Raw genomic sequence first — 27,640 nt, 5'->3', positions numbered from 1 at the left:
TAGGGGGTCAGTTGATTCAGACTATTATTGTGAAACATTTCTGTTGATTCATTGTGTTATATTGAAGCATTTCTTGATTCATGTAATAAAAGGATCAATAGCGAACCTGCATCTTCGAGTCTTTCTACTGTAGTCGATGTTGTGTAGCATGAGTGGTTCAACTCGTTACAATTGGCGTTGTCGGGCATGATAGACTCGGGGAAGGTCACATTTGGCGTTGCGAACAGGAAAGATGCAACTAGCCTAGGTCACATATATATATATATATATATATATATATGTAACTGGGGTAGGCCTAACTACCAGTTACAAATGATAACGAACGAGAAGCCGAGACACAGTGTTGGTCTGATGCAACCGATAACAGGTGGCTTATTGGGTCGGGCTGATAACAACCTCAAAGCCGGCGCGTGCTATTTTGGGAAACGGTATTCAGACGGCCTGTCGGCTTTGATGGATAGGACGCAGATGTTATTTTACGGTCTGTACGTTTGAACTACGCAACTGGTGGTCGGAGATCGAGTACAAGTATCGATTACGGAGGAATACAAGTACGCAGACGAGTACGGATACAAGGCATAAATAGGAGGGCACGGCAGGACTCGTTCTCTCTCTTCCCGTTTCAGCGAGCTCTCTTCCATCTTCATCGCTCGCTTAGATCAGTCAGTCTGTGTGACTATGTCAAGTCGGTTATAGAACGGGTTAGCCGTATTGTGTTAAGGAGGATTATGGACATGTGGATTCAGTTATATAAAGCCTAGTGAAGGACTGTTAGGGGTCAGTTGATTCAGACTATTATTGAGAAGCATTCCTGTTGATTTATTGTGTTATTATGAAGCATTTCTTGATTCATGTAATAAAGGATCAATAGCGAACCTGCATCTTGAGTATCTATACTGTGGTCAATGTTGTCTAGAATGAGTGGTTAAACTCGTTAACACGTGGCACTACAGGCAATTAGGTCTCATTACATGTGGCGTTGCGAGCATGGTAACTGTTGGCTCGTTACAATTGGCGTTGTCGGCAGGATAAATGTTCGCTCGTCACAATTGGCGCTGCGATCAGGATGAATTCAACTAGACTTGCCGTTTAAGGCACCCATAGTCAACCTTGTGCATAACTGTGTTTTGTGTGTATGTGAATTCGGACATTCAGGAACTGTGAAAATCGAGGAAAAATTTTTCATATACACACGGTAAGAAAGAACTCTTTTGTTTTACTTACGGAATAAAATGTCTACTCTGGACGAGAAGCAGACCCATATAGTGGTCCTACCCAGAGAGTCCCACATTAACAAATTTTACGGGGACGGTGATCCCACTTTAACCAACAGGTTCAGTGAAGAGGTCAAAGCGGCCTGGGCCGCGAGAAACATGTCACCAGAGGAAAGATTAAGACTGCTGATGGGAAGTATAGGAGAGACGGTCAGGGCAGAGGTAAAATGCCACGATAAAACCGTCCAATCAGATCCAGATAAGGTGCTGGATCTGATTATGGAGACCTTTGGGGAGAGACGGTCGGGATCGCAACTGCTATCGGTGTTTGTAGGTATAAGGCAGAGAATGGCGGAGAGTGTGATGGAGTACTCACATCGGATGAACAGGGCCTTTGATTCGGTAAAGTGCAAAATACCGGACATTGATGTACGCCTACTGAGGGACCAGTTCATCGAGGGGCTAGCAACCCCGATCTTAAGGAGAGAGTTGAAAGAGGAGGTCCACAGAGACCAGCAGTTGACCTTCTTTCAGGTCAGGAACTCAGCGATCCGCAGGTCCGAGGATGAGGACCAATCGAACTGTTCGGTGGACAAAGTCTCTGTGCCTGAACAGAGACAATCCCCACCCACAGGGGCCGACACGATGGAGACCATGATGGCTCAACTGTTGGCCCACCTAGAGAAGGTTGACCAACGCTTGAAGTGGTTGGAAAGCAGGTCAACAGCTGAGAATCAGGAAAAGAACGGTACAAAACAGGGACGGGTTGGACGGCCGCGTCCTGCCAAGCCATCACTCCAATGGACGGCAGACGGTCGACCAATTTGTTTGTCTTGTTCACAACCCGGACATATGGCACGGTACTGCCAGGGAAACGGTCGTCCTCTGTAAGGCAGGGCCAGGCTACAGAGGGGCGAGGTTATGGCCCAAGAAACAAAATGATGGGAGTCTGTCCCGAAATGGTGATTACGATTGGGGACATCGCGGTGAAGGCAATTGTGGATACAGGCTCCCAGGTGACGACAATCACGGAAAATTTTTACACCAAATGGATGAAAGGAAAAGACCATAGGTTGAGGTCTGACACAGGCATGCGCCTGACGGCAGCTAATGGACTAACCATTCCATACTGTGGTTATTTTCTGGCGGATGTCGTGGTGGCAGGACATAGGTTGAAGCAGGTTGGGGTGTTCGTTACGAAACACAACCTAGAGACAAATGTGTCAAATATACCTTGCCTGTTGGGCATGAATATTCTTGGCCAGTTGCCAGAATTTCTTACAAATATTGTCGGATCGACCACACCAGGTCGGGGATCCAAGTTGGCCAGGTTTGCCAAGACCAGAGGAAGGACAGCAGTCCCGGCAAACACGGTCAAGGCAATCACATTACAAATTGGTGATAGAAGCGTGAATGGTGATGTGATGATAGAACCATGTGGCGCCGCACTGAGGGCAGGCGTCGTGTTACTGCGGACATACACATCAGCGGAAAACGGACTAGTTCAAGGGTTGGTAGCAAATGTTTTGGATGAAGAAATTTTTATACCGCCTAACACTCTGGTAGGAGTACCACAGAACGTCGAGGTACAAAGGTCGGCACAGTGCATCGAACTGATCAATACCAGTAGTAATGAAGTAACAATTAGGTCGGTCAATGTGACGGCCGAGGTGAAGAAAGAAGATGGCCGATCATATACATTCCCGGAAACTGAGGACCCAAAACTAAATGAATTGCTGAATAAATACAGTGATATATTTGCCTCGTATGAGGGTGATTTGGGGTACACGGAAGTAATAAAACACCAGATACCCTTACTACAAGACAAGCCGGTGGCGCAACCTTATCGAAGATTGCCACCAAGTCACTACTCTGCGGTGAAAGCACACCTGAACGATCTACTAAAAAAGGGAATTATTACAACCAGCACGAGCCCGTATGCGGCACCGATAGTAGTGGTAAAAAAGAAGTCAGGGGAGATAAGACTGTGTTGTGATTACCGGAAATTGAACAATATCACAAGAAGGGATGCATTCCCCTTGCCTCGTATTGATGAATGTCTTGATGCGTTGGGGGGAGCAAGATTTTTTTCTACCTTGGATTTGGCCAGTGGCTACCACCAAGTGGCCATGCACCCCAACGATCAACATAAAACTGCATTTATTTCTCCACTGGGACTGTACGAGTGGACCCGTATGCCGTTTGGTCTAACTAATGCACCTGCTACATTCCAGCGAGTAATGCAGAGTGCTATGAGTGACTTTCTATTTCAAATAATGTTGGTGTATTTGGATGATATTCTAGTTTACTCAAAAACTTGGGAGGACCATCTAAAAAGATTAGAACAAGTGTTTCTCCGTCTTAGGGAGATAGGAGTAAAGCTGAACCCAGACAAATGCTGCTTTGGTTTGAAATCGGTACATTTTTTGGGTTACGTGATTTCGTCGGATGGCATCGCCACTGACCCAGATAAAATTGCAGCTGTTAAAGAATGGAAACAACCAACAACTACGGTAGAGGTCAGGTCATTCTTGGGCTTTGCTTCATATTATAGAAAATTTGTGCCGGGTTTTGCAAAAATTGCCGCACCATTGCATGACTTGGTAAACAAAATGACAAAGAAACACAGTAAGGAGAAAAAGAAAGGTAAAACACAACTGATAGGTGAATTATGGACTGATGAATGCCTGAACTCGTTTAAGCTCTTGAAAAAGGCTTTGACAGAGGCACCGATATTGGGATACGCGGACTTTGACAAACCATTTCGGTTAGAAATTGACGCCAGCTCTAAAGGCCTGGGAGCTGTGCTATCACAACAACAAAAGCAAGGTTTCAGGGTTATTGCGTATGCCAGTCGAGCTCTGAAGGGATCAGAGAGAAACATGACAAATTACAGCGCCATGAAACTAGAACTTTTGACATTAAAATGGGCTGTGACTGAGAAATTCAGGGACTATCTCTTAGGTGCTAAATGTGTGGTATACACTGACAATAACCCCTTGAGTCACCTAAAGACAGCAAAGCTAGGATCCATCGAACAGCGATGGGCAGCAGAATTGGCACTCTTTGACCTAGAGATAAAGTATCGCCCGGGGCGGTCCAATGGCAATGCGGACGCCTTATCAAGGAATCCTTACGAGAGACCGGGTGATGAGGAAGAAACACTGACAGGAATATGTGAGGTCAGAGCGTCAACAGATATCCCTCATGGGGTACAAGTGATGCAAAACGGGCAGACCGGGGTGGAGCACATATCCACGGAACCCGAACATATGGACAGTAGTGATTTTAATTGCCTTAATCACCAAAAGATAAGAGATGCCCAGAGAACGGATAGTGGCTTACAACCGCTATTGAAACACGTCCAGGAACAAAAATTCCCAGGAAGAAGGGAAAGAGAACAATTTGGTCGAGAAACAAAGAAAATACTGAGTCAGTGGAACCGTCTCAGTATAAAGGATGGTGTTCTCATGCGGAGAATTCATGACCAAATTGATGGCACAATACACCAGGTGGTGGTGCCGGGACAATTACGAGGAGAAGTGCTAAGGTTGGCACATGACAGGGCAGGACACCAGGGTCAGGACAGAACCCACAAAATATTACGACGGAGGTGTTACTGGCCCAATATGGAAATGGAGGTCAAACGCCATTGTGAGGCTTGTGTGAGGTGTCAGCATGCGAAAATGCCAGTTGTCAAAATGAGACAGACATCAGGACACCTACTAGCGACAAAACCACTAGAGATTGTGGCTATGGACTTTACGTCGTTGGAGCAATCATCGGATGGGACGGAACATGTGTTGGTAATGACTGATGTATTCACCAAATGGACGGTGGCGGTGCCCACACGAGATCAGACTGCCAAAACAGTGGCAAAGGTATTATTAGAACATTGGTTCATCAAATATGGCATACCAAGACAATTACACTCTGACCAAGGAAGGGCCTTTGAGTCAGAAGTAATTAACCAACTGTGCAACCACTACGGGATCAACAAATCTAGAACAACCACATTTAATCCGAAAGGAAACGGACAGTGTGAACGGTTCAACCGCAGCATGCATGATTTGCTGCGTACGCTAGAACCTGAACAGAAAAAACGTTGGCCTGATTTTCTCCCAGAGTTGGTATATCTATACAACTGCACACCACATGCCACAACCGGCTTTTCGCCATACATGTTGCTGTTCGGACGAGAGGCTCGACTCCCTCTTGATTTGTTCCTAGGAAAAAGGGAGAGTATGACTGGCTCATACACCGCACTGGAATATGTGAATGAACATATGAGAAGAATTAGAGAAATGTACAGGGTAGTACAGGAAAGACTAGAACATGAATCTCGGCGAAGGGAACCGCCGATACAGACGAAGGACCCGCCACTCAAACTGAATGACAGGGTATTACTGCGTAGCCACCCGTTAGGCAGAAACAAGATCCACGACCTCTGGGGACAGGAGATATGGCAAGTCTTGGAGATGCCTAAAGTAGCAGGTGGCCCCTTTAAGATAAGACCCATCGATCACGCCAAACCGGATCGGTGGGCGAATATTGCTCAATTAAAGAAATATTGGAATAGGCAAGAAGAGCAGTTACACACAGAGAAACCCAAGACAATTAGGGAACCGGAAGTTATAACGGAAATTCACATACCCATTCCGGAACCATATCACCATCAACAGAACAACAGCGATACGCAAGGGGAGGATACCGGCAACAATGAGGATCCCGGTCCCTCCAGAAGCAGAGAGACAGTAGACCATCAGATAAGTGGTCCGCGGAGAAGTTTAAGGAACAGAAGGAATACGAAATTTTTTGTCAGCAACCATCAATTCTTTCATGGTCGCGCTGGTATGAAAACAGACTGTTCAAAGAGCTATAGAAGTGAACTGGTGAAGGCACCAAATGGAAAGGGTGGATGTGAATTCTAGAACTGTTTTGTGTCTCAGAAAGATGATGTAGACACAGTTGATATGTGAAATAGGTAGAACTGTCAATCGTATACGAATGGAACGTCGTGGACAGTGAGTAGAACAATAGATTTTTTTTTTACGACTGTGCGATTGACTTTGCAGGAGTGCACCTGCCAGGCGTTGTTTGTGGTTGAAAACACACAAAAAAAGCAGGGGTGGATGTAACTGGGGTAGGCCTAACTACCAGTTACAAATGATAACGAACGAGAAGCCGAGACACAGTGTTGGTCTGATGCAACCGATAACAGGTGGCTTATTGGGTCGGGCTAACAACCTCAAAGCCGGCGCGTGCTATTTTGGGAAACGGTATTCAGACGGCCTGTCGGCTTTGATGGATAGGACGCAGATGTTATTTTACGGTCTGTACGTTTGAACTACGCAACTGGTGGTCGGAGATCGAGTACAAGTATCGATTACGGAGGAATACAAGTACGCAGACGAGTACGGATACAAGGCATAAATAGGAGGGCACGGCAGGACTCGTTCTCTCTCTTCCCGTTTCAGCGAGCTCTCTTCCATCTTCATCGCTCGCTTAGATCAGTCAGTCTGTGTGACTATGTCAAGTCGGTTATAGAACGGGTTAGCCGTATTGTGTTAAGGAGGATTATGGACATGTGGATTCAGTTATATAAAGCCTAGTGAAGGACTGTTAGGGGTCAGTTGATTCAGACTATTATTGAGAAGCATTCCTGTTGATTTATTGTGTTATTATGAAGCATTTCTTGATTCATGTAATAAAGGATCAATAGCGAACCTGCATCTTGAGTATCTATACTGTGGTCAATGTTGTCTAGAATGAGTGGTTAAACTCGTTAACACGTGGCACTACAGGCAATTAGGTCTCATTACATGTGGCGTTGCGAGCATGGTAACTGTTGGCTCGTTACAATTGGCGTTGTCGGCAGGATAAATGTTCGCTCGTCACATATATATATAAATAAAGTATGAGGGGGGTGCAAATCGAAAGTCTGAGGCGGGGTGCAAATCAAAAGTCTGGGGGGGGGGTGCAAATCGAAAGTTTGTCCCCGGGTAAAAATTGGAACCCCCCCTTGAGACGATCCTGGCTACGCCACTGATTTCATAAACCTCCAGCTTAGTTTAAATTCTTCCTCCTTATTCATAATTCTGCTTGTAAATTAAACTAAGTCTCCAAATGCAACACTCAAACAGGTAGCAGATCCATGAGCTCTGGAGGTGAAGCTGAAGATGAGCAGTCCAGCAGTTTCCAGTTTGCCAACCTCAAGTCAAGAGCTTCATCAAACTCTGCAGGGGCAGGCAACTCTGGTGGGAGTGCTGTAGTTCCTGTCAGCGGGGAGGCCAAAGGTCGTCTGTGTACTTGGAACATGAAGGGAAGCAGATATCCTGGCAGAATATGTCTAGAGGCACTGCAGGTAATTGGTTTGCAAATATTTTAAAAAGTGCTATTATCATGAGAAATAATTTGAATAATGATAGTTGTTAAAAACATGCTAGTATTCATTAATAGGCTTTTGTAATACAAGATGTGAAGATTTGAAAAGAGATGAAAATGTAACTCACTTTTCCTTAAATTTCCAAGCTTAATTTTTTTTAAGCAATAAAATTTACAGAAGTTTCCTATAACTATAACCCCCATCTCTCGAAGACTAAAATTGAAGAATGTCATAGTATCAATACATTTTGATTACATAAGCATAAATTACAATTTTTAACAAACTTGTTTTTGTAAAATTCAGGCACTATTTAGGTAAGGACTACATTTTTGTCCCTTTAAATTAACAATCTTCTATTCTGTTCCCAGGAGTATCTGTCCCAGTCATCTGGATCACCAGCATCATTGAGTCAAAGTGCTGGCTCTCACAAGTTATCTCCCCTGTGTGCAGCTCTTCTGTCCAGTGGGGAGCTAGAGAAACACTGTGCACGTAAGTAGGAGATCACAGACCTTACCTAGATTATAAAAGTTCTTATTTAAAACATGCCATCTGCTAGTTACATATTTAGAGATACAAAATTATATAATTGAAAAATAATTTTGAAATATTTTTATATATATTTTTTTAATAGAATAAAACAATATTTAAAATCAACCTTTTTTAAATATTAAGCAAGCTCTTGATATTATAATATATTGTCCTGTTAAAGTGAAAATATAACTGTGCCTTGTGTCTGCAGCTAAACAATCTAATGGGTCCTTCATTAAGAGAAGTGGGAAACTAACAACATGGAAACAAATCAGAAATCTGCGCAACCTGGGTAAAACACATGAGCTGAACGTGGAGAAATCAAAGTCTTTACCTGAGCTTACCACAAACAGGTAGGATAAGTGTTCTTTGTTAAACTGCTTTGTCTGGTTTCTTGTCTTTATGAATTTTTTTTCAGTCATGTTGTATATTTCATTAAAATTAACATGTTAGATTTTTGTATATTTCATTAAAATTAATATGCTAGATTTTTGTATATTTCATTAAAAGTAACACATACGTTTTTTGTATATTTCATTAAAAGTAACACGTTAGTTTTTTGTATATTTCATTAAAAGTAACACGTTAGTTTTTTGTATATTTCATTAAAAGTAACACGTTAGTTTTTTGTATATTTTATTAAAAGTAACACATTAGTTTTTTGCATATTTCATTAAAAGTAATACGTTAGTTTTTTTATATATTTCATTAAAAGTAAACCATTAGTTTTTTGTATATTTCATTAAAAGTAACACGTTAGTGTTTTTATATATTTCATTAAAAGTAACAAGTTTGTTTTTGTTTTAATAGTGTAAATGGTAGGCTAGGTTCTTGGTCTAGTCAAAAGTGTGTTAGATCAAGTTGTTTTTGTCAGTAAAAGTGTTGGGTTAAATTTTTTTGTTTTCTTTGAGATTGTTAGGTCATATTCCTTGTCTTATTTAAAATGTTGCATTGTGTGTTTGACCAGCCACTAAAGAATGTCCGTATGGTTTCAGGCTGTTCAGTCGGTTCTCTGAGGAGACGTCGGATGATGAGGAGGTGGTCAAGGTGAAGGAGAAGGCTAAAGAGTACAGCCGAGACACAGAGGAGGCGGAGAAAAGTTTCCATCACAAGAGGCACTCGTCCTACATCTTGGACTTGTACCAGAGACTCAGGACCCAGTCAAACCCTCCCTCCCCAGACACCCTGGCTAAGATAGATCAGGTCAGTTACTGGAGACTCAGGACCCAGTCAAACCCTCCCTCCCCAGACACCCTGGCTAAGATAGATCAGGTCAGTTACTGGAGATAAGACAAGATAGATCAGGTCAGTTACTGGAGACTCAGGACCCAGTCAAACCCTCCCTCCCCAGACACCCTGGCTAAGATAGATCAGGTCAGTTACTGGAGATAAGACAAGATAGATCAGGTCAGTTACTGGAGATTAGACAAGATAGATCAGGTCAGTTACTGGAGATTAGACAAGATAGATCAGGTCAGTTACTGGAGATTAGACAAGATAGATCAGGTCAGTTACTGGAGATAAGACAAGATAGATCAGGTCAGTTACTGGAGATAAGACAAGATAGATCAGGTCAGTTACTGGAGATAAGACAAGATAGATCAGGTCAGTTACTGGAGATAAGACAAGATAGATCAGGTCAGTTACTGGAGATAAGACAAGATAGATCAGGTCAGTTACTGGAGATTAGACAAGATAGATCAGGTCAGTTACTGGAGATTAGACAAGATAGATCAGGTCAGTTACTGGAGATAAGACAAGATAGACCAGGTCAGTTACTGGAGATAAGACAAGATAGACCAGGTCAGTTACTGGAGATAAGACAAGATAGATCAGGTCAGTTACTGGAGATAAGACAAGATAGATCAGGTCAGTTACTGGAGACTCAGGACCCAGTCAAACCCTCCCTCCCCAGACACCCTGGCTAAGATAGATCAGGTCAGTTACTGGAGATAAGACAAGATAGATCAGGTCAGTTACTGGAGATAAGACAAGATAGATCAGGTCAGTTACTGGAGATAAGACAAGATAGATCAGGTCAGTTACTGGAGATAAGACAAGATAGATCAGGTCAGTTACTGGAGATAAGACAAGATAGATCAGGTCAGTTACTGGAGATTAGACAAGATAGATCAGGTCAGTTACTGGAGATTAGACAAGATAGATCAGGTCAGTTACTGGAGATAAGACAAGATAGACCAGGTCAGTTACTGGAGATAAGACAAGATAGATCAGGTCAGTTACTGGAGATTAGACAAGATAGATCAGGTCAGTTACTGGAGACTCAGGACCCAGTCAAACCCTCCCTCCCCAGACACCCTGGCTAAGATAGATCAGGTCAGTTACTGGAGATTAGACAAGATAGATCAGGTCAGTTACTGGAGACTCAGGACCCAGTCAAACCCTCCCTCCCCAGACACCCTGGCTAAGATAGATCAGGTCAGTTACTGGAGATAAGACAAGATAGATCAGGTCAGTTACTGGAGATTAGACAAGATAGATCAGGTCAGTTACTGGAGACTCAGGACCCAGTCAAACCCTCCCTCCCCAGACACCCTGGCTAAGATAGATCAGGTCAGTTACTGGAGATAAGACAAGATAGATCAGGTCAGTTACTGGAGATAAGACAAGATAGATCAGGTCAGTTACTGGAGATAAGACAAGATAGATCAGGTCAGTTACTGGAGACTCAGGACCCAGTCAAACCCTCCCTCCCCAGACACCCTGGCTAAGATAGATCAGGTCAGTTACTGGAGATTAGACAAGATAGATCAGGTCAGTTACTGGAGATAAGACAAGATAGATCAGGTCAGTTACTGGAGATTAGACAAGATAGATCAGGTCAGTTACTGGAGATAAGACAAGATAGATCAGGTCAGTTACTGGAGATAAGACAAGATAGATCAGGTCAGTTACTGGAGACTCAGGACCCAGTCAAACCCTCCCTCCCCAGACACCCTGGCTAAGATAGATCAGGTCAGTTACTGGAGATAAGACAAGATAGATCAGGTCAGTTACTGGAGATTAGACAAGATAGATCAGGTCAGTTACTGGAGATAAGACAAGATAGATCAGGTCAGTTACTGGAGATAAGACAAGATAGACCAGGTCAGTTACTGGAGACTCAGGACCCAGTCAAACCCTCCCTCCCCAGACACCCTGGCTAAGATAGACCAGGTCAGTTACTGGAGATTAGACAAGATAGATCAGGTCAGTTACTGGAGACTCAGGACCCAGTCAAACCCTCCCTCCCCAGACACCCTGGCTAAGATAGATCAGGTCAGTTACTGGAGATAAGACAAGATAGATCAGGTCAGTTACTGGAGATAAGACAAGATAGATCAGGTCAGTTACTGGAGATAAGACAAGATAGATCAGGTCAGTTACTGGAGACTCAGGACCCAGTCAAACCCTCCCTCCCCAGACACCCTGGCTAAGATAGACCAGGTCAGTTACTGGAGATAAGACAAGATAGACCAGGTCAGTTACTGGAGACTCAGGACCCAGTCAAACCCTCCCTCCCCAGACACCCTGGCTAAGATAGACCAGGTCAGTTACTGGAGATTAGACAAGATAGGTCTGATTTAAAATTTAATATACAGTAAAAATTGTTTATTGTATATTAAAGTAAAATGAAATGTGGTAACAATAGACTTGATAATGTTTAAACAGATTGTGATATATCTGATTGAAGATACAATAAAAACTGTTTATTGTAGATGTAAAATGAAATGGGGTAACTTAAAGTGGATAATGTACAATAGATTGTGATTTTTATATAAAATTTGAATTATAAAATAGATGCAAAAAGTACAAAGTAATGTCAAATATATTTTGTCACCTAGAAAATGCAACAGACTATTTTTAATTAGCTTACAATAAGTAAGATAATATAAACAAAAGTTATACAAACAGGCAATGTACAGTTGATCAGTTTATGTAAAGCATATAATACAGTTTATTTAATTTAGACAATTAAGACTAACTTAAAATAATTATTCAACAGTTTTTAAAGTTTTATCTGAAAGCTCCAGTTAACTTATATACATAGACATTTTTATATCCAGCTTGGTGGGATACTGCTTTATTATGTTACACATTGTTCAGATTGTAACCTTTGTTTATTTTTGTAAACATAAGAAGAATAAAATAAATATTATGTAAAACAATTATAATACATTCACAGTAAATGGCACTAAATAAATACAAATGTTTATTCCCCATGTACCAGATTTTACTGAGGGAAGGCTTTTTAAATGCTGAAGATGTGGTCCAGCCCACAGACCAGCAGCACCAACAGCCCCAGCACCAACAACGAAGCTGCTGCCACAGTGCCACCACCTCCTGCGACTCTGCCTGCTCATCAGGTAATAACTGGTACACACTGTAGACTGCCTGCTCATCAGGTAATAACTGGTACACACTGTAGACTGCCTGCTCCTCAGGTAATAACTGGTACACACTGTAGACTGCCTGCTCATCAGGTAATAACTGGTACACACTGTAGACTGCCTGCTCATCAGGTAATAACTGGTACACACTGTAGACTGCCTGCTCATCAGGTAATAACTGGTACACACTGTAGACTGCCTGCTCATCAGGTAATAACTGGTACACACTGTAGACTGCCTGCTCATCAGGTAATAACTGGTACACACTGTAGACTGCTTGCTCATCAGGTAATAACTGGTACACACTGTAGACTGCCTGCTCATCAGGTAATAACTGGTACACACTGTAGACTGCCTGCTCATCAGGTAATAACTGGTACACACTGTAGACTGCTTGCTCATCAGGTAATAACTGGTACACACTGTAGACTGCCTGCTCATCAGGTAATAACTGGTACACACTGTAGACTGCCTGCTCCTCAGGTAATAACTGGTACACACTGTAGACTGCCTGCTCATCAGGTAATAACTGGTACACACTGTAGACTGCCTGCTCATCAGGTAATAACTGGTACACACTGTAGACTGCCTGCTCATCAGGTAATAACTGGTACACACTGTAGACTGCCTGCTCATCAGGTAATAACTGGTACACACTGTAGACTGCCTGCTCCTCAGGTAATAACTGGTACACACTGTAGACTGCCTGCTCATCAGGTAATAACTGGTACACACTGTAGACTGCTTGCTCATCAGGTAATAACTGGTACACACTGTAGACTGCCTGCTCATCAGGTAATAACTTGTACAAACTGTAGATTCATTGCACAATCATTAAGTACATCAGGTAATAACTTGTACAAACTGTATTCTCATCACACAGGGGTTAAGTACATCAGGTAATAACTTGTACAAACTGTACACTCATCGCACAGGTTTTAAGTACATCAGGTATTAACTTGTACAAACTGTACACTCATCGCACAGGTATTAAGTACATCAGGTAATAACTTGTACAAACTGTAGACTCACCGTATGGGGTTAAGTACAATAAGAAACAGTATGCTTTTACTAAACATACCCAGTGTGAAACACTATTATGGACACATAATTAAATGACATGCTAATGCAGTTCTAATACTCATCAATGTATATTTCAAAATAAAAAAAAAATGTATTGCCACTTGCAATTGATTTGAAAAAAAAAATGGCCTTTATTAACAAAATATTAATAACATCGGACACTATCTAACTATTCTACATCTTTTAATTCAAAATATTAACTAAAATGTTTTAACATTTTCAACACAAAAAATTAATAAATTAGATATTCATTTATTGTTACATATACATATTTATTGTTAAAAGATATTGACGGCAATGTTTTTAACTTTCTCAGGCCACTATCCCTTCTACAACATGTGTGTCCAGCGCAGTGACATCATGCAGAAGAAAGCCCAGTTGAGGGCGGAGTTTGAGAACAGGGAGAAGCTGCACCTGGACCTGCACAAGGCAGACACCGGCACCAACACGGCCAACATGAAGACTGGCTGCACACAGACCCTACGCTCACTCCGGCTGATGACCTCTAAGGAGACCCTCATGTCACCCAGTACTGTGACCCTGTGGCTGGGGACAAGGAACTTTTCATCACAGTTTCCTCCGAGGTAAGTCAGCTGGTTCAGGTAAAATAATTTAATGCTAAGTCAGGATCATGTCTTGAGAACATACCTGAAATCACCTAGCTTGAATAGTTATATGACTCATGTTAGAGAAAATAATGAAGCCTGGGTATCACACCATCCCTTCATACACAGATGTCTGAAAGGATACTTTACACATGGAAATGTGAACTGTTTAGTACTTTCTTAGACATTTTATGAAAGTGTTATAGAAAAATACTCATTTTCTGATCAAATAGTCAGTGTAACTAATGCATTTAAAGGGAATTTAAGGCCCAGCCCCTGTCAGATTATCAGTAAGGGTTCATCCATTTATGACGTTCACACATTTTTTGGATTTTGGGCCTGTCCACCGAAGTCCACATAAATCCCTTTTAAAAGTCCACTTGCAGAAGTCAATTTTTTCAAGCCGCCCTGCCCCCCCCCCCCCCTTGTGGATGTTATAAATGGATGACCTTTAAGACTCATAATGTATTAATTCTGTAAATTCCTGTTGCCTGTTAGTACTCAACCTTGTAGTCTTTTAGTTACTGTAAACCCATGAAACCACTGCCTGTTTATTATGTATTTGCTTTAGGACTATTAAAATTCAAAAATAGCTAATAGCTAGAACATGTTTAAGACTGTTAAAATTAAAATATAAAATATTAACTAAAGTGTGCTTACTCATTAAGAAAATATAATTTTTTTGTCCGTATTCAGGACTCAAGACTGTGGCCTGCAGACATCTCTAGAAGGTCTGCCAGACCCCCAGCTCAACCACCAGTACCAGCAGACCTCCCCCTACTCCCCAGAGAAGGATCTGTTTTCTCTCTTGGAGGAAGTCTGTGGCCGCTACAGCAGAGAGACCAATGAAGGCTATCAGAACAAGGACATGAGACCTATATCGCAGGATGACGGCTGCGAAAGGCCGGTTAATCATGATTATGATAACGGGTACGGTTGTGATGCAAGGCAGTATGGGTATAGCCATCGCAGGCAAGACGAAAACGTGGAAGAATATTTGAACGGAACAAACTATGGGGACTACCAAGCCAGAGAAACCAGCAGATCTCCCCAGAAGAATGTCTCTCCCTCACATCAGATGCACCGGGCTGCTTCGGCCAACGACTGTTACTTATCTCGAGTCAAAAACGTCGATATTTACCGCAATGCTAGTCTTTCACCCTCCAGGATGGGGCTCAACTCGTACTACACTCATCGCTCCCTCCCAGATCTAAGTTTCCTTAAAGAGAAAAGAAAATCATACCAGGGCTGTCCTATTGGATTAAAAACCAGTGAAGAATCCGCACCAAACTCCCCGGATTCGTCCCTGTTCGACCCAGTAAAAATTCCCATAATCCTCAGCCCTATAGTAGGTCAGGATCAACCCCGGTCCCATTCCTGCTCCCCCTGCCGGTCCCACTCGTACTCACCCTCTCGCAGACAGACCATGTCCTGCTGCGGATGCCCCTGCTCACCAAGGAGCCAGAGCTCGCCGGCCAAATCAAACGACAAATTTACAAAAAAATCAAAATCCTTCAGCGGAAACTCCCCGACGTACATCAACAAATCCAGAGGCTCCCCTTCACTTTGTTGTGGCCAGTCCCAGTGCTCGCCTCACAAAAAACCCGACTTGTTCGCCGACCACGTCCTGACTGAACACAATATAAAACAGGTCAACGCCAGGCTTAAAGGCTCCCCTGTCACAAACCTGAACAAAGCCAGGTCAAGCAGCTACGACACGCTAACTCTCCGAGACCAGCAGACCAAATTCTCTTCAATAAAACGTACATCCAGCGTGTCCAGCTCGCGGTTAGATACAGCTAAGAATGCTAAAGTTCTTCAGAAAACAACAAACCCAAGAACAACCCGCGCTGTTTCTCACTCCCCGAGCTGCTCAAGGTTGCTGAGAAACGCTGCAACGAAATCAGCCAGTACCGGTGTGCTGAATAGACATGACTCGCGTGAAAATGTAGCTGCTGGTTATGAAGGAAGAAATGGGCTGAAATCTAAGACAGGAGTGAGGACAACAAACAGCACCCAGTATCAGAACTCTCCATGTGATGGTTATGACCCTATAAACTGTGAGGAGAAGGTTGTAGAGGATGTAGCGGATGATGGCCGGAGTGGTAGTGGTGGCAGTGGAGGTTTCACCCCCACAGAGAGCAACTACTCCAGTGCTGTGGGCAGCAGCACGGCCAGCAGTGGCAACAACATCTCCAAGTCTTCTACCTCGTCCACATCATCTTCTTCATCCTCCTCTAAAAAAGTCACCAGCGGACAGTACGTGGTCAGCTGTTTCTCATCCTCGTCCGTCTCCTCCAGCAAAAGCGACCAGAAAAACTCCTCCACGTCAACCATCGAGTCTAAAACCCTTGAGGAAGAACAAATCACTGAGGAGCTCAGCAGTATAAAACCAGAACTCAAACCTAACACAACAAGCAACAGAACATCCAAACTCCAAAAACAAAGTAGTGTTGAGAGCGACAATGGCAGAGTTGGCTTCAACAAAAATGGCACTGAACCCAACAAACAGCGGTTGATTTTAAAGAAAGGAAAGATTCCAGTTCCAGTAACTAAAGGACCCAGTTCTTCTGGTTCATTCTCCTCCAATTCTTCCAATGGTTCTTCTTATAGTGTTAAACAGGATGTCAAGACATCCAGTAAATTGCCCACAGTAACCAGGGGCAAGGAATCCGGGTTTGGGTACAACAGTCTGGATAAAAAGCCAAAGAAATCAGCCATGAGCCGGAACTTGGACAACACTGCAAAGAATTCTTTACTTCAGAAACAGAGGAACAAAATTCCGAAGAACTCATTCAATGAGGAGAGAAATGCTTATAACGACTCGCCTGTCAATGAGAATGTTAACTATGTGGAGAGCGGCAGGGAGAATGTGGATGTTGTGGAGAACTGCCAGGAGATGGAACATGGGGAGTGTGACTGTGGCCATGGGGACCAGTTTGAGAACCATGTGTTGGAGTGTAACCACCATGAGGTCTGCCACCTGGCCCAGTGCAACGACTGCCAGGAACACAATGTCCCAGAGTGCAGCTGTGTGGGGGATATCCCATCAGAGCTACAGGAGATCCTCGGGGAGGACCACACCCCTCCACAGTGTTGTCACTGCAGCGAAAGATTGGAGGATGACGAGCAGGTTGACCTTGACCTCAACCCACCCATCATCAACGGCCGGGGTTGCGTGGAGATGCCGGCCGACCTGGAGAGGATCCTCTTCCAGCCTCCTCACCTGGAGAGCAGCCTGGAGCGGGAGAACCTGAAAGCCGCCATCAACAGCTGCGAGACCTGCTCCGAGAAGGACCAGGACGAGGCGTCTGTGGACAACCAGTGCTGTAAGATGATTGAGGTGGAGGTGGAGAACCCGCCCAGCGTCATTGCCCAGCTGCAGATGTTCAGCTCCCTCACCGACATGAAGACCTCCGCCAGCGGGAACGCTTTGCTTGCCAAGAAGAGCGGATCCGAAGTGGTACGCAGACGGCCTAAATCAGACACCCCCTGTAGTGAATCCTCCTCCAACAGTAGTGCTCATACTGTTGTGGCTGTCCCGGCTGTAAGCTCAAGTAAAAGGGTCCTAAACGAACCGTACCCATCCACTGGACACAAGTGTGAACAGGATGCAGATATCTCCGCGGCCAATGACCACGAGCATGTGGAAATAAAAAAACAAGTTTCCCAAGTGCCCCACCCTAAGAGACGATGGAGCACAGGCTCCTCCCTGAACACGTACAACTTTGATGCCCTCTATTCTCTGCAGGAGGAGAGTGGCCACAGCTCAGCCTCCTCCAACCTCTCCTATGATGACTTCGCACCCCAGCAGAGCAGCAGCTTCTGTAAGGATGTTTGGCATGCTCCATGGGACCATCATGGTATGTGGTTATGCTTTCTACTCTGCTCTGTACAATACTCAACCTGAAATAGAATCAATAGTTTGAATCCTTAAACTATGAGGTGTTACATTTATTGTCATGAATATTTTTCCCACGTTTTCTTTAACTTGCTTTCTCTGTTTGTCTTTCCAATCAAATCTTGCGATCGAAATTTCTGGCACTTCCCAGTTAGCTAGCGCGCTGAAATTTTCAGGGAAGCTTTCTTTTGGATGACCATAGAATATTCAATTGTTATTACTACTAAATTGATCAATGGAAACATTTTATTGAGCATTTTAGACCGCTATATAATCTATATATATAATTCTCCTCTGCGAGCCATTAGAAAAAAAACGAGCGACGCGTAGCTCGCCTCTCTCTTGCCGCGCGCAGTGAAGTGAACGATCCCACGTCGCGACAGGCTTAGGGGCAGATAATTTAGTTTGAACCGACTTTAAACTTACAGGAGGTAACTATTACCACTGGTGGCCAGTTTGGGGGAGACGATATGGTCGAGTGGTTGGGCACACGATTGCTATCCCACTCGACACGGGTTCAAATCTATGTGTTCTAGTCAGTAACCAGCCCTCGTCCTAACCGCTATCAACTAACCTCTGACAATCATTCACTTGCGATTGAGACCGAAGAAGAAAGGGTCTCTCGTTTTTTACGAGTTGTCTTTTTACGAGTTGTCTTCGTTTACCCAAAAAAAAGTGAAAAGATAAAATCGATAGCAAGATTTCAATGCAAACAAACAGACAAAGACTAAAAAGTAGAAAATAATAATCATTAAAAAAGTTTTAAAAAACCCACGTTTTCTGATTGAACTAAAAAGTAGAAAATAAATACTATACATCACAATAATGCAAGCGACCACTCTACTATAAGCGATGAAAAACGTGGGGCGCCGTGATTTTCTTACAGTTTCTAATACTGTTGACTCTCTACAAGCTCCCTAATAAAAGTCAATAGTATTATCTAATCAATAGTAATATAACTTTTACTTCGGCGCCCCACGTTTTTCATCGCTTATAGTAGAGTGATCGCTTGCATTATTGTGATGTATAGTATTTATTTTCTACTTTTTAGTTCAATCAGAAAACGTGGGTTTTTTAAAACTTTTTTAATGATTATTATTTGAAATATACTTTTCAAAGTACCCTTTTAGACCAGATGGTCCTTTGTGCAGAGGAAGTTGAGTTGAACTATTTCATTGGCCTCTGTAATTTAAACATAAACACACTACTACAAAAACTTCAATCATTTGAAGCCTATATATTCAAACTATGAGGTGTTACATTTTATTCTGTTATAACCATTGCCAATTTTTGAAACAAGGTCATGAATATTCTAGAAATATACTTTTCAAAGTACCCTTTTAGACCAGATGTGTAGATGAAGTTGTTCAACTATTTCACTGGCCTATGTATTAAAACTTAAACACACTACCACAAAAACTATTTGAGTTATCAATAGCTAAAACTTTCATTCACAAATAACTAAAAAAATATATCCACATTAATTGACAAAATGTTATTTTCTTTTGCCTTTACATTTATTTTAAAAATACAGAATTAAGTATATTTAAAGAAATGCTTTAATTTTTTTCGTTTTTACTTTTGAATTGTATTTTTAAAAAATCTTTTAGTAGTGTAACATTTCATGATGTAGTTTGTGTTTCCTGTATCTTGAAGTTTTATCATGTTGTTTGTTTTTCCTTTGTCCTTATGGAGTTTATTTTTATAATGTAGTTGGTATTTCTTGTATCTTTGTAGTGTGTAGTTTTAAAATGTAGTTTGTTTTTCCTTTGTCCACATAGAGTTTATATTTATACAATTGTATGTTTCCTGTTTCCTAGTGGTGTGTAGTTTTATCATGTAGTTTGTGTTTCCTTTGTCCTGGTAGAGTTTATCTTTATCATGTGGTCTGTGTTTCCTTTGTCCTTGTAGAGTTTATCTTTATCATGTGGTCTGTGTTTCCTTTGTCCTTGTAGAGTTTATCTTTATCATGTGGTCTGTGTTTTCCCACCAGGCAACTGCTGCCATGAAGATCACCTTGAGCACCACCACCACCACCACCACCACCACCATGAGAACAACTGTGTGCCCAGTGTTGATGATGAGCTCATAAGGCGCTACCACAAGTGGCTGCAGGAGAGGAAACCTCTCAAGTCTTGTCTGAGGAAAACTGCTTCAGGGTAGGTTTCAATAATGTTCATTTAAAAAAAAAAATTTCTCAGATGTTATATTAATACTTATATTTGCATTCCATTTAATTTCTTAAAGTACTTTGGTTTTAATTACATCAGGTTTATTTACAGGAGTCACTGGCAATCACTAGAGTTAGTAGGGATCACTTGAGTCACTAGCGATCACTACAGTCACTAGTGATCACTAGAGTCACTAGCGATCACTAGAGTCAGTAGGGATCACTAGAGTCACTAGCGATCACTAGAGTCTGTAGGGATCACTAGAGTCTGTAGGGATCACTAGAGGCAGTAGGGATCACTAGAGTCTGTAGGGATCACTAGAGGCAGTAGGGATCACTAGAGTCTGTAGGGGTCACTAGAGTCAGCATGAATAGCTAGAGTCAGTAATAATTGCAAGCATTACCATGTAGTCAACCAATACTCCATACAACAAATACTTATGTAAACAGTGAATTGTAAAGAAAATATTACCAATTTGCTTGTTCTCCATTCAGGACTTCCCCTTATGTAACTTAAGTAAACATTAAATTGTAAAGAAAATATTACCAATTTGCTTGTTTTCTCTACTCAGGACTTCCCTTGAAAGTCAGGCCCCAACCAAACCACCCCGCAGGCTGAACACATCCAATCGCCACTCCATTGCTTGTGATGGGAACATGCCTGTGCTAGTCACTGAGGATGGTTTTCCAGATTATGATATTGTCAACTTCAACACTGGTAAGTGGGTCTGTTTTATTATGTGGGTGGACCATATTTTTTTAATATGTTTAATTGAATAATCTTATTGGGGAATTCTAAAATAAATTTTTTGCTCTCTAGTTGTATTTTATGATGGATAAACATTTGTTTATATTTCAATGATGTGTTTGAATAACATGTTTTGATTTTTTCTGCAATTCAGTGTGGTTAAAATTAATATAAACTATAATTTCAATTTATGCTGGAATAGCCTAACAAATTTTTTTCATTTTCTATTATGGAATTATCAATAAAATAATTTAAATAAATTGTAAAACATTGTTTGCATATTAGACTTGAAGAAATATTTTGTTTTTTTCCACAGAAGTTGTAAGAAGGAGGAAGCCCAAACATAGGGGGCGCCACTCCTCCTCATCATCCTCCTCCACATCTCACTCCACTGTCACCTCCTCCACATCCTCCTCCACCACCTCCGAGGACTCCTCCAAGTCCAAGAGAGTTAGCTTTGCCTCTGAGGTGTCCTTCCACTCCCCTCACCAGTCTCCCAAAGCTTCTCCCAAACGTAAAGGGGAGGAAGGCAAGACAGTGATTGAAGTGGAGGCTATAGAGATGGGTGGGGATCTGCTCACTCTTCGTTTGATTGAAGGAGGTAAAATAATTTATCTGGGGTTATATTAGAGTCAGATGAACTATTTTTAAGGAACTAGTTTTCAAGTCAAAGGCATTTAGTTGAAAATAGAAATTTAAAAAAAAAATTTCAAAAAACCTGAAAATTTTTTTTTTTAATATATATAATTATTTTTTTCCATGTTTTGTATTTCATTTTTGATTTATTTTTGTAACAATTCTAAGAATAATGGCATAATATTTGGCTGTAAAGAAAAATAAGTTTTATAAAAATCAATAACAGCTTAAACAATACTAATAATCCTAGATTAAAATTGACCTAAGAAATATTTAAGTCTTTAACTTTCAATTGAGAATTAGTTGCAGAAACATGAAAAGTGCAGCTTAACACTGAAAAAAAAATATAATTTCAGTCCAAGCATCAAAGACCAAATCAGCAGACAAGAACAGCATTAAGAAATCTGGCCACCCTGACCAGTCCCCAGCCGTCACATCAACTTCATCAGTTTCCTCCTCCCAGTCATCAGCGGCTACCTCCACCCCTGAGTCTGACGTAAAGGGTGCCATAGAACCAGTCCCAGCACCTGCGTCTGACCTGATTCTGGAGCCAACTGCTTCCCTCATGGAGAACAATAATTTATGTAATTATTTTTAATTTCCTCTTATCTCTTTGGTTGTCATAATAACCATTTTTTTCGGTTTTCAAAGTTGTAAAAATAAAACTCTACACTTTAAATATATAAGAATTTTGGTTTATTCTAAATTATATTTATGAAGATTTTTGTGTTTTTTGTAAACTTTTTACAGGAAAATACATCAATTTGTTTATTGTTCTGTTTTAAGCATCACATTTCAATTAGTCTAGTGCTATTTGTTAAACTTCACACATCTCTCTGTCTAGTGCTATTTGTTAAACTTCACACATCTCTCTGTCTAGTGCTATTTGTTAAACTTCACACATCTCTCTGTCTAGTGCTGCTGAAAGGTATTGCCCAGGCTGCTGATTCTCTGCTCCAACATTTTGCTCAAGCCAAAGACCCATTTGAAAAAGTAAACACCATTTTTTTTATCATTCTTTTCATCCCTGTTTTGGTTTTATATCGTATCATTAAACAAGCATAATTAAATGCATTAAAAATATTTCTTTAAGTAATTTTTAAAAATTTCTAAAAATCTTAATCTAATTTTATTTTTTAAGTTAACTGATATGAATGAATAAGTATGCATAACTAAACTATGTTTTATGTTTAAATCTTGGTTGATTAAAAATATTATTCTCTTTTTAAAATGTAAAGAACAAAAATAATCAATACATTGGCCTATAACTTAAATTTTAGAATAAAAGTTAATCGTAATTGAGATTAGATGGTGGGTTTTACACCTGTGTTTGCAATGCCTTCAGCTGAGGTTAGGCAGCTCAGTTGACTCCCCTGAAGTTGCTGCCCTTGTGTACTGTGAACTCTGCCCTGCTGTGGAGAGGGTGGTGGCCCATGGGATGAGAGACTTTGAGAGTGGCGTCCACCTGTTTGGTAAAGTCAAGCTCAGTCCCTGGAGGGTGGCTGAGATGACAGCAGAACTAGGTTACTATCTTCTTTTATAATTATGGGAATTCATTTCTTTTATGTTCTTCTAGTAGGTTAATATATATAATATAGAACATCTTTATTTTCAAATAGAAATGTACTGATTTTACAACCTTAATGTCTACCATTATTTTTCTATTATAATCAGTTGATATTTAATTTTAGTTAATTTTATGATAATCGTCTATATAATAATCATGGTCAACCAAACCAATGCACTTTTTCTAATTATATTGGTTGACTCGTTACTTTACTTGAGTGTTATATTTCAGGATTTTTCCATCAGTGCTAAAAATAATTTTGTTAGTTTGACTAAATACATCTTTACCAGCCTTTTGAGGCCCTGTTAAGGTTTTTGTTAGGGATCAGGTGGGTGTTGTGTAAAAATGCCAGCTTTTAAGACAAGTCTCAGTAATTATTTTTGTGTGTTGATTGAAAGGTCCTTACACTAGACCTCTGCATGACCTGGCCAAGTGCTTGAAGCAGAAGCAAAGCTTAACCTCCAACAGACACAAGTTCTATGCTTTTGTAGCTGGCCTGCTGAAGTAAGTCCTTGATTAATTTCAGCTCCATAATCTGATTTCAACGCATACAATAATGTATTCAACATCCTTATAGAAAACATCTTTGACTTATGATAACATAATTAGGAATACATTTAACAGAAAAATAAAAATCCATTAGTCATGAGTTAATTTTGTAACGATCAACCTATTATGATGTTTCTGTTTATTTTCTACTCAGTCTAAGATTACTGGATTTCTGGCTGGGCTATGTGCGCTGTAAGGAAAATTTGGTGCCAAGGGTTTATCATGAAGATGCTTGTCTGCGAGCAAGTCTTAAGGTGAAGCATCTTATTAATTTAGAAGTGTATTGCAAAGTTTGTTTAAAGAATAAAAAACTTTTTATTCAGTAAAATTCTAGAATTGAAATTATCATTACAGACTAATTGGAACAATATTAAATACATATTTAAAATGTTTTATTTTAAATAATTTCAGGGTATCCTGGAGCAGTCCTATAGCAGTCTGTTAGTAGCTCTACAGCCATTGGCTGTTCTGCCCTTCCAGTTGGATTTTGGGCCAATAGCAACTCTTGTTATGAGTGACAGCTGCATCATGGTTACCTCTGGTGTGGCCAACTTTGAGGTAAGGGAAAGTTTATTGTGAGATGGATATGTAGATAAGCTATGTACATAGATAAATAGAGTAGATAAGATTTAAGCACAAAGTCCATACACCTGTTTGTCATTGTGAAAAGTAATGAAATGTTGGACAACACTGTAAAGTAGGAAAGTTAAAAGAGGATTAACATCACAGCATTCAGCAAACTATAGGACAAGGTTAAAGTGCACTCATTTAAATTTTGTCCTACAAAACTGGGCATATACTTGTATAGTGGAAAGTAAACAAAAAAAACAAAAAAAACAGTAGTTCTTTAGCAATATTTTCATCAAAGCAATTTTGTGTGCATTAAACTTGCATCAAAGTAATTTTGTTTGCATTAAACTTGCATATTAAATTATGTACTTGTCCTTAATTCATTTTCGTTGCGTTATGTAACAATTATAATTAGAGCTTTTTTTCATGTAGTCACTTCAGTAATATTTGAGTGGTATTAAAATAAACTTAAAAAATTTCAGGCCAACAATGAAAAGTTGACTGAGGCTGCTGTTGAAATCCACAACTTAAACCACAACGCCCAGCACCCACCCAAGCAGGTTGGCTTGGCCGTCTCCACGACGACGTCGCCCACGGCAACCACTCTGAAAACAACAACCTCAGTCTCCAGCACTGGTGGTGGCAGCTCGGCCTGGAGGTGGTTCAAAAACCCAACCATCTCCAACGCCCTGGCCTCGGTTGCCGCCAAGATAGGCTCTTCCTCATCTTCATCTTCCCCGTCATCTGCTGCTAAAGTCACCCCTGACAAAGAAACCGTGGCGGAGGAAGTGAAACCTAAATCTGACCCCAAGAAAGTTAACGAAGTTGTAAATGAACGAGAAGTTGAAAACCCAACTGTTAAAGTGAACGGAGCCAGACAGGATGCGGCCGAGTACACTAAAACATGCAACATCAACATCCCTGACGACTCATCCCTCCCGGCTGTCGTACGTGACCACAGCAGCCCCGTCGACCGCTACGGCCGAAACAACATGTCCGATCTTTTCATCCAGGAGGAGGAGGAAGTCGTGCACAGAGACGCCAGCACACTCGTCAACAAAAACTTGAGCAGAGTTGCCGATGGCATGCTGAGAGCTGAAGGCAGAGTTCAGAGTTTAAAGGTTAATGATTCTGATAAAAGTTTGTCTGTGAAAGTTTTGACTGAAGTAACGAAAGACAGCGACGAGGATGCCGGCGTCTACACAGAGATGACGGTCACTAACGAGAACTATACAAATTCCATCAAGTCTGAGGACATTGATTGGGAGGAGGTTAGGAAATACGAAGAGCACGTGCGGAAAGTGGACGAGCCAATCAAAATTTGTGAGAACTCTGCTGTGTACACCCTGCCAAATATTGAGTTAATACGTCAGGCTCAGGTTGCCAACTTGCCAGCTGTTGTTGAGGATGAGAGGGTGATAGAGAAGTGTTCCATCAACCAGACTGTAGAGAAAACAAGTGAAGCTCAGGAAGTGGTGAATGTAGGAGATAACACGGAACCTAAGACCACACAAGCTGCTGAGATTACAGCTCCCTCTACTCAAGACAAGGGAACAACAGAACCCGCAGGTCAACAAGAGGGGGAAGACAACACAGCCGCGACTACAACGCAGATCTCTGAACAAGCGGAGAAAACAAAACCCACCCTTGCTGAGATCAAGGATGCTCAAGCTAACCTGAGCCTACCCCTGGAGAAATCCCAACCGCAGCCCATCCCGCAGGCACTGAAGAAATCTCCCAGGTCAGGGTTCAGCCTTCTCTCCTTCTTTGACCGCATCCTCCTCCCCACAGACAAAAACAAGACGCCCGAAAAAGGAGCAGAAGGTAAAGCAGAAGAAGCTGTTACCCCAGTTCATGCAGAAAGTGCCAGCCTTCCTGCTCACGGTGCACTACCTATAATTCCTAACATAGAAACGTCTGTGACAATCACCCAGCCCTCTACCCCAGTCACCCCATCAAAGCCTGACAATCTTCCATTAGACTTAACCATCAAACGCACAGGGGAGAGCACTCCCAGCAAAATAAGGTCCATTTTCTTTAAATCAAAAGCCGCAAACCCCGACAAGGAGAAGATAATTCAAGAAGAGAAAGAACTCAGCTGCAAGATCATCACAACAGCCGGTGCAGTGCGCAACAAGAGCGCGGAAAACTTCCCCAAATCCCGACCACTCTCAGCATTCATTGACCGCGACTTTGACTGCATGGAATCAAGCGAGGTCATGGAGTACAAATCTCAGGCCAGGCCTCTGTCCATGTACGACGTCCCGTACGGAGAATCTTTTCCCGTGTGGAGCTCCGTGATGACCGACAAGTCGACCAGCCCTGCGGCTAAACCCACAGAGCCTGCTGCCACCACCACCACCACACCTACCCCCACTGTCCCCGCCGCCATCGTCATCTCCGCCCCCGTGGCCGTGGAAGAGAACTTGTCCGAGGCATCCCTCAGCGAGTCCGACAGTGAAAGTCGAAAGGTTGTTGGCTCAATCGATGTTACTCAGTCTTGCCTATGGAATGGGAAAGCAGACAGTAGTTCTAGTGTACCAGAGTACAAGTATGAATGATTGTCATGTTTTTTTTTTCTCTGTAGCATGCCACTGTGTGATGAAAGAGTGCCTTGAGAATGTCTTCCTCTTTGATGTTTTCTTCTAACCATTCCATTTTCATTGCTATCTAACACCATGATGATGCTCTTCACATTATTGTTTATCAGCCAAGCTTTTGTTTTTAACAAGTTGTTTGTTTTGTTCTCCACCAGGTATGTGGTGGCCCTGACAAGTTGTCCAGAAGAACATAATTCTGATAAACTTGCCTTCTCAGAAGGGGACTATTTGCAGGTAAAATAACCTTCAATTCACACAACTTTTATAAAGAATAGAATTGTTGTGGACATGATAAAACTGTTTCTATTGGTTGAATACAAGAGTATTGGTTTTAAACGACTGATTAATAATTGTGGTTCAAAATTAGGTGTTTCATTGCAATTTAAAACCCATTTTATCTTTTTTTTTTTTAATTTAATTATAAGATGTGAATTAGAAATGTGGTTAAGCTATCCAAGATTTACTTAGCATGTTTTTTTAAAAACAAGATAGTTATCCAAAATGATAATTAATTTCGTTAGCATTTTTTTCTTGTCTTTGTGACTATTCATAGTATTTTGTTTTGTTTTGTTTTGTATTATTTATTTCCTTCTTTGAAATTATGTAAATATTTCTTTATGAAACTTGCATATTAAAACTTTTTTCTTTATAAAAAAAACTGGAGATAGTTATCCAAAATAATAACCAGTTGTC

At 41.4% G+C, this 27,640-nt stretch overlaps 1 protein-coding gene across 6 annotated transcripts in view; it reads left to right on the top strand.

Moving 5' to 3' along the window:
- Window positions 1-27,640, top strand: part of LOC131935517 (serine-rich adhesin for platelets) — a 56,372-nt gene that overhangs the window by 22,697 nt on the left and 6,035 nt on the right. For 3 of the 6 annotated variants that reach the window (XM_059291934.1, XM_059291937.1, XM_059291935.1), the window contains 18 exons: window positions 7,358-7,578; window positions 7,968-8,088; window positions 8,339-8,480; window positions 9,123-9,330; window positions 12,359-12,494; window positions 13,918-14,185; window positions 14,903-18,069; window positions 20,101-20,266; window positions 20,850-20,995; window positions 21,342-21,626; window positions 22,018-22,245; window positions 22,578-22,654; window positions 23,007-23,184; window positions 23,627-23,732; window positions 23,932-24,031; window positions 24,189-24,335; window positions 24,830-26,898; window positions 27,103-27,181. In XM_059291934.1, coding sequence (XP_059147917.1) covers window positions 7,358-7,578; window positions 7,968-8,088; window positions 8,339-8,480; window positions 9,123-9,330; window positions 12,359-12,494; window positions 13,918-14,185; window positions 14,903-18,069; window positions 20,101-20,266; window positions 20,850-20,995; window positions 21,342-21,626; window positions 22,018-22,245; window positions 22,578-22,654; window positions 23,007-23,184; window positions 23,627-23,732; window positions 23,932-24,031; window positions 24,189-24,335; window positions 24,830-26,898; window positions 27,103-27,181 — 7,844 coding nt within the window. The remainder of the gene's footprint in view (window positions 1-7,357; window positions 7,579-7,967; window positions 8,089-8,338; window positions 8,481-9,122; window positions 9,331-12,358; window positions 12,495-13,917; window positions 14,186-14,902; window positions 18,070-20,100; window positions 20,267-20,849; window positions 20,996-21,341; window positions 21,627-22,017; window positions 22,246-22,577; window positions 22,655-23,006; window positions 23,185-23,626; window positions 23,733-23,931; window positions 24,032-24,188; window positions 24,336-24,829; window positions 26,899-27,102; window positions 27,182-27,640) is intronic. The other 3 variants (XM_059291938.1, XM_059291939.1, XM_059291936.1) reach the window with 3 other exon arrangements.

The sequence above is a fragment of the Physella acuta genome, unplaced genomic scaffold, assembly GCF_028476545.2.
Source record: "Physella acuta isolate Inbredline_101_S28 unplaced genomic scaffold, ASM2847654v3 ptg000147l, whole genome shotgun sequence".
Taxonomy (NCBI): domain Eukaryota; kingdom Metazoa; phylum Mollusca; class Gastropoda; family Physidae; genus Physella; species Physella acuta.
This window is presented reverse-complemented; position numbering and strand designations above follow the sequence as displayed.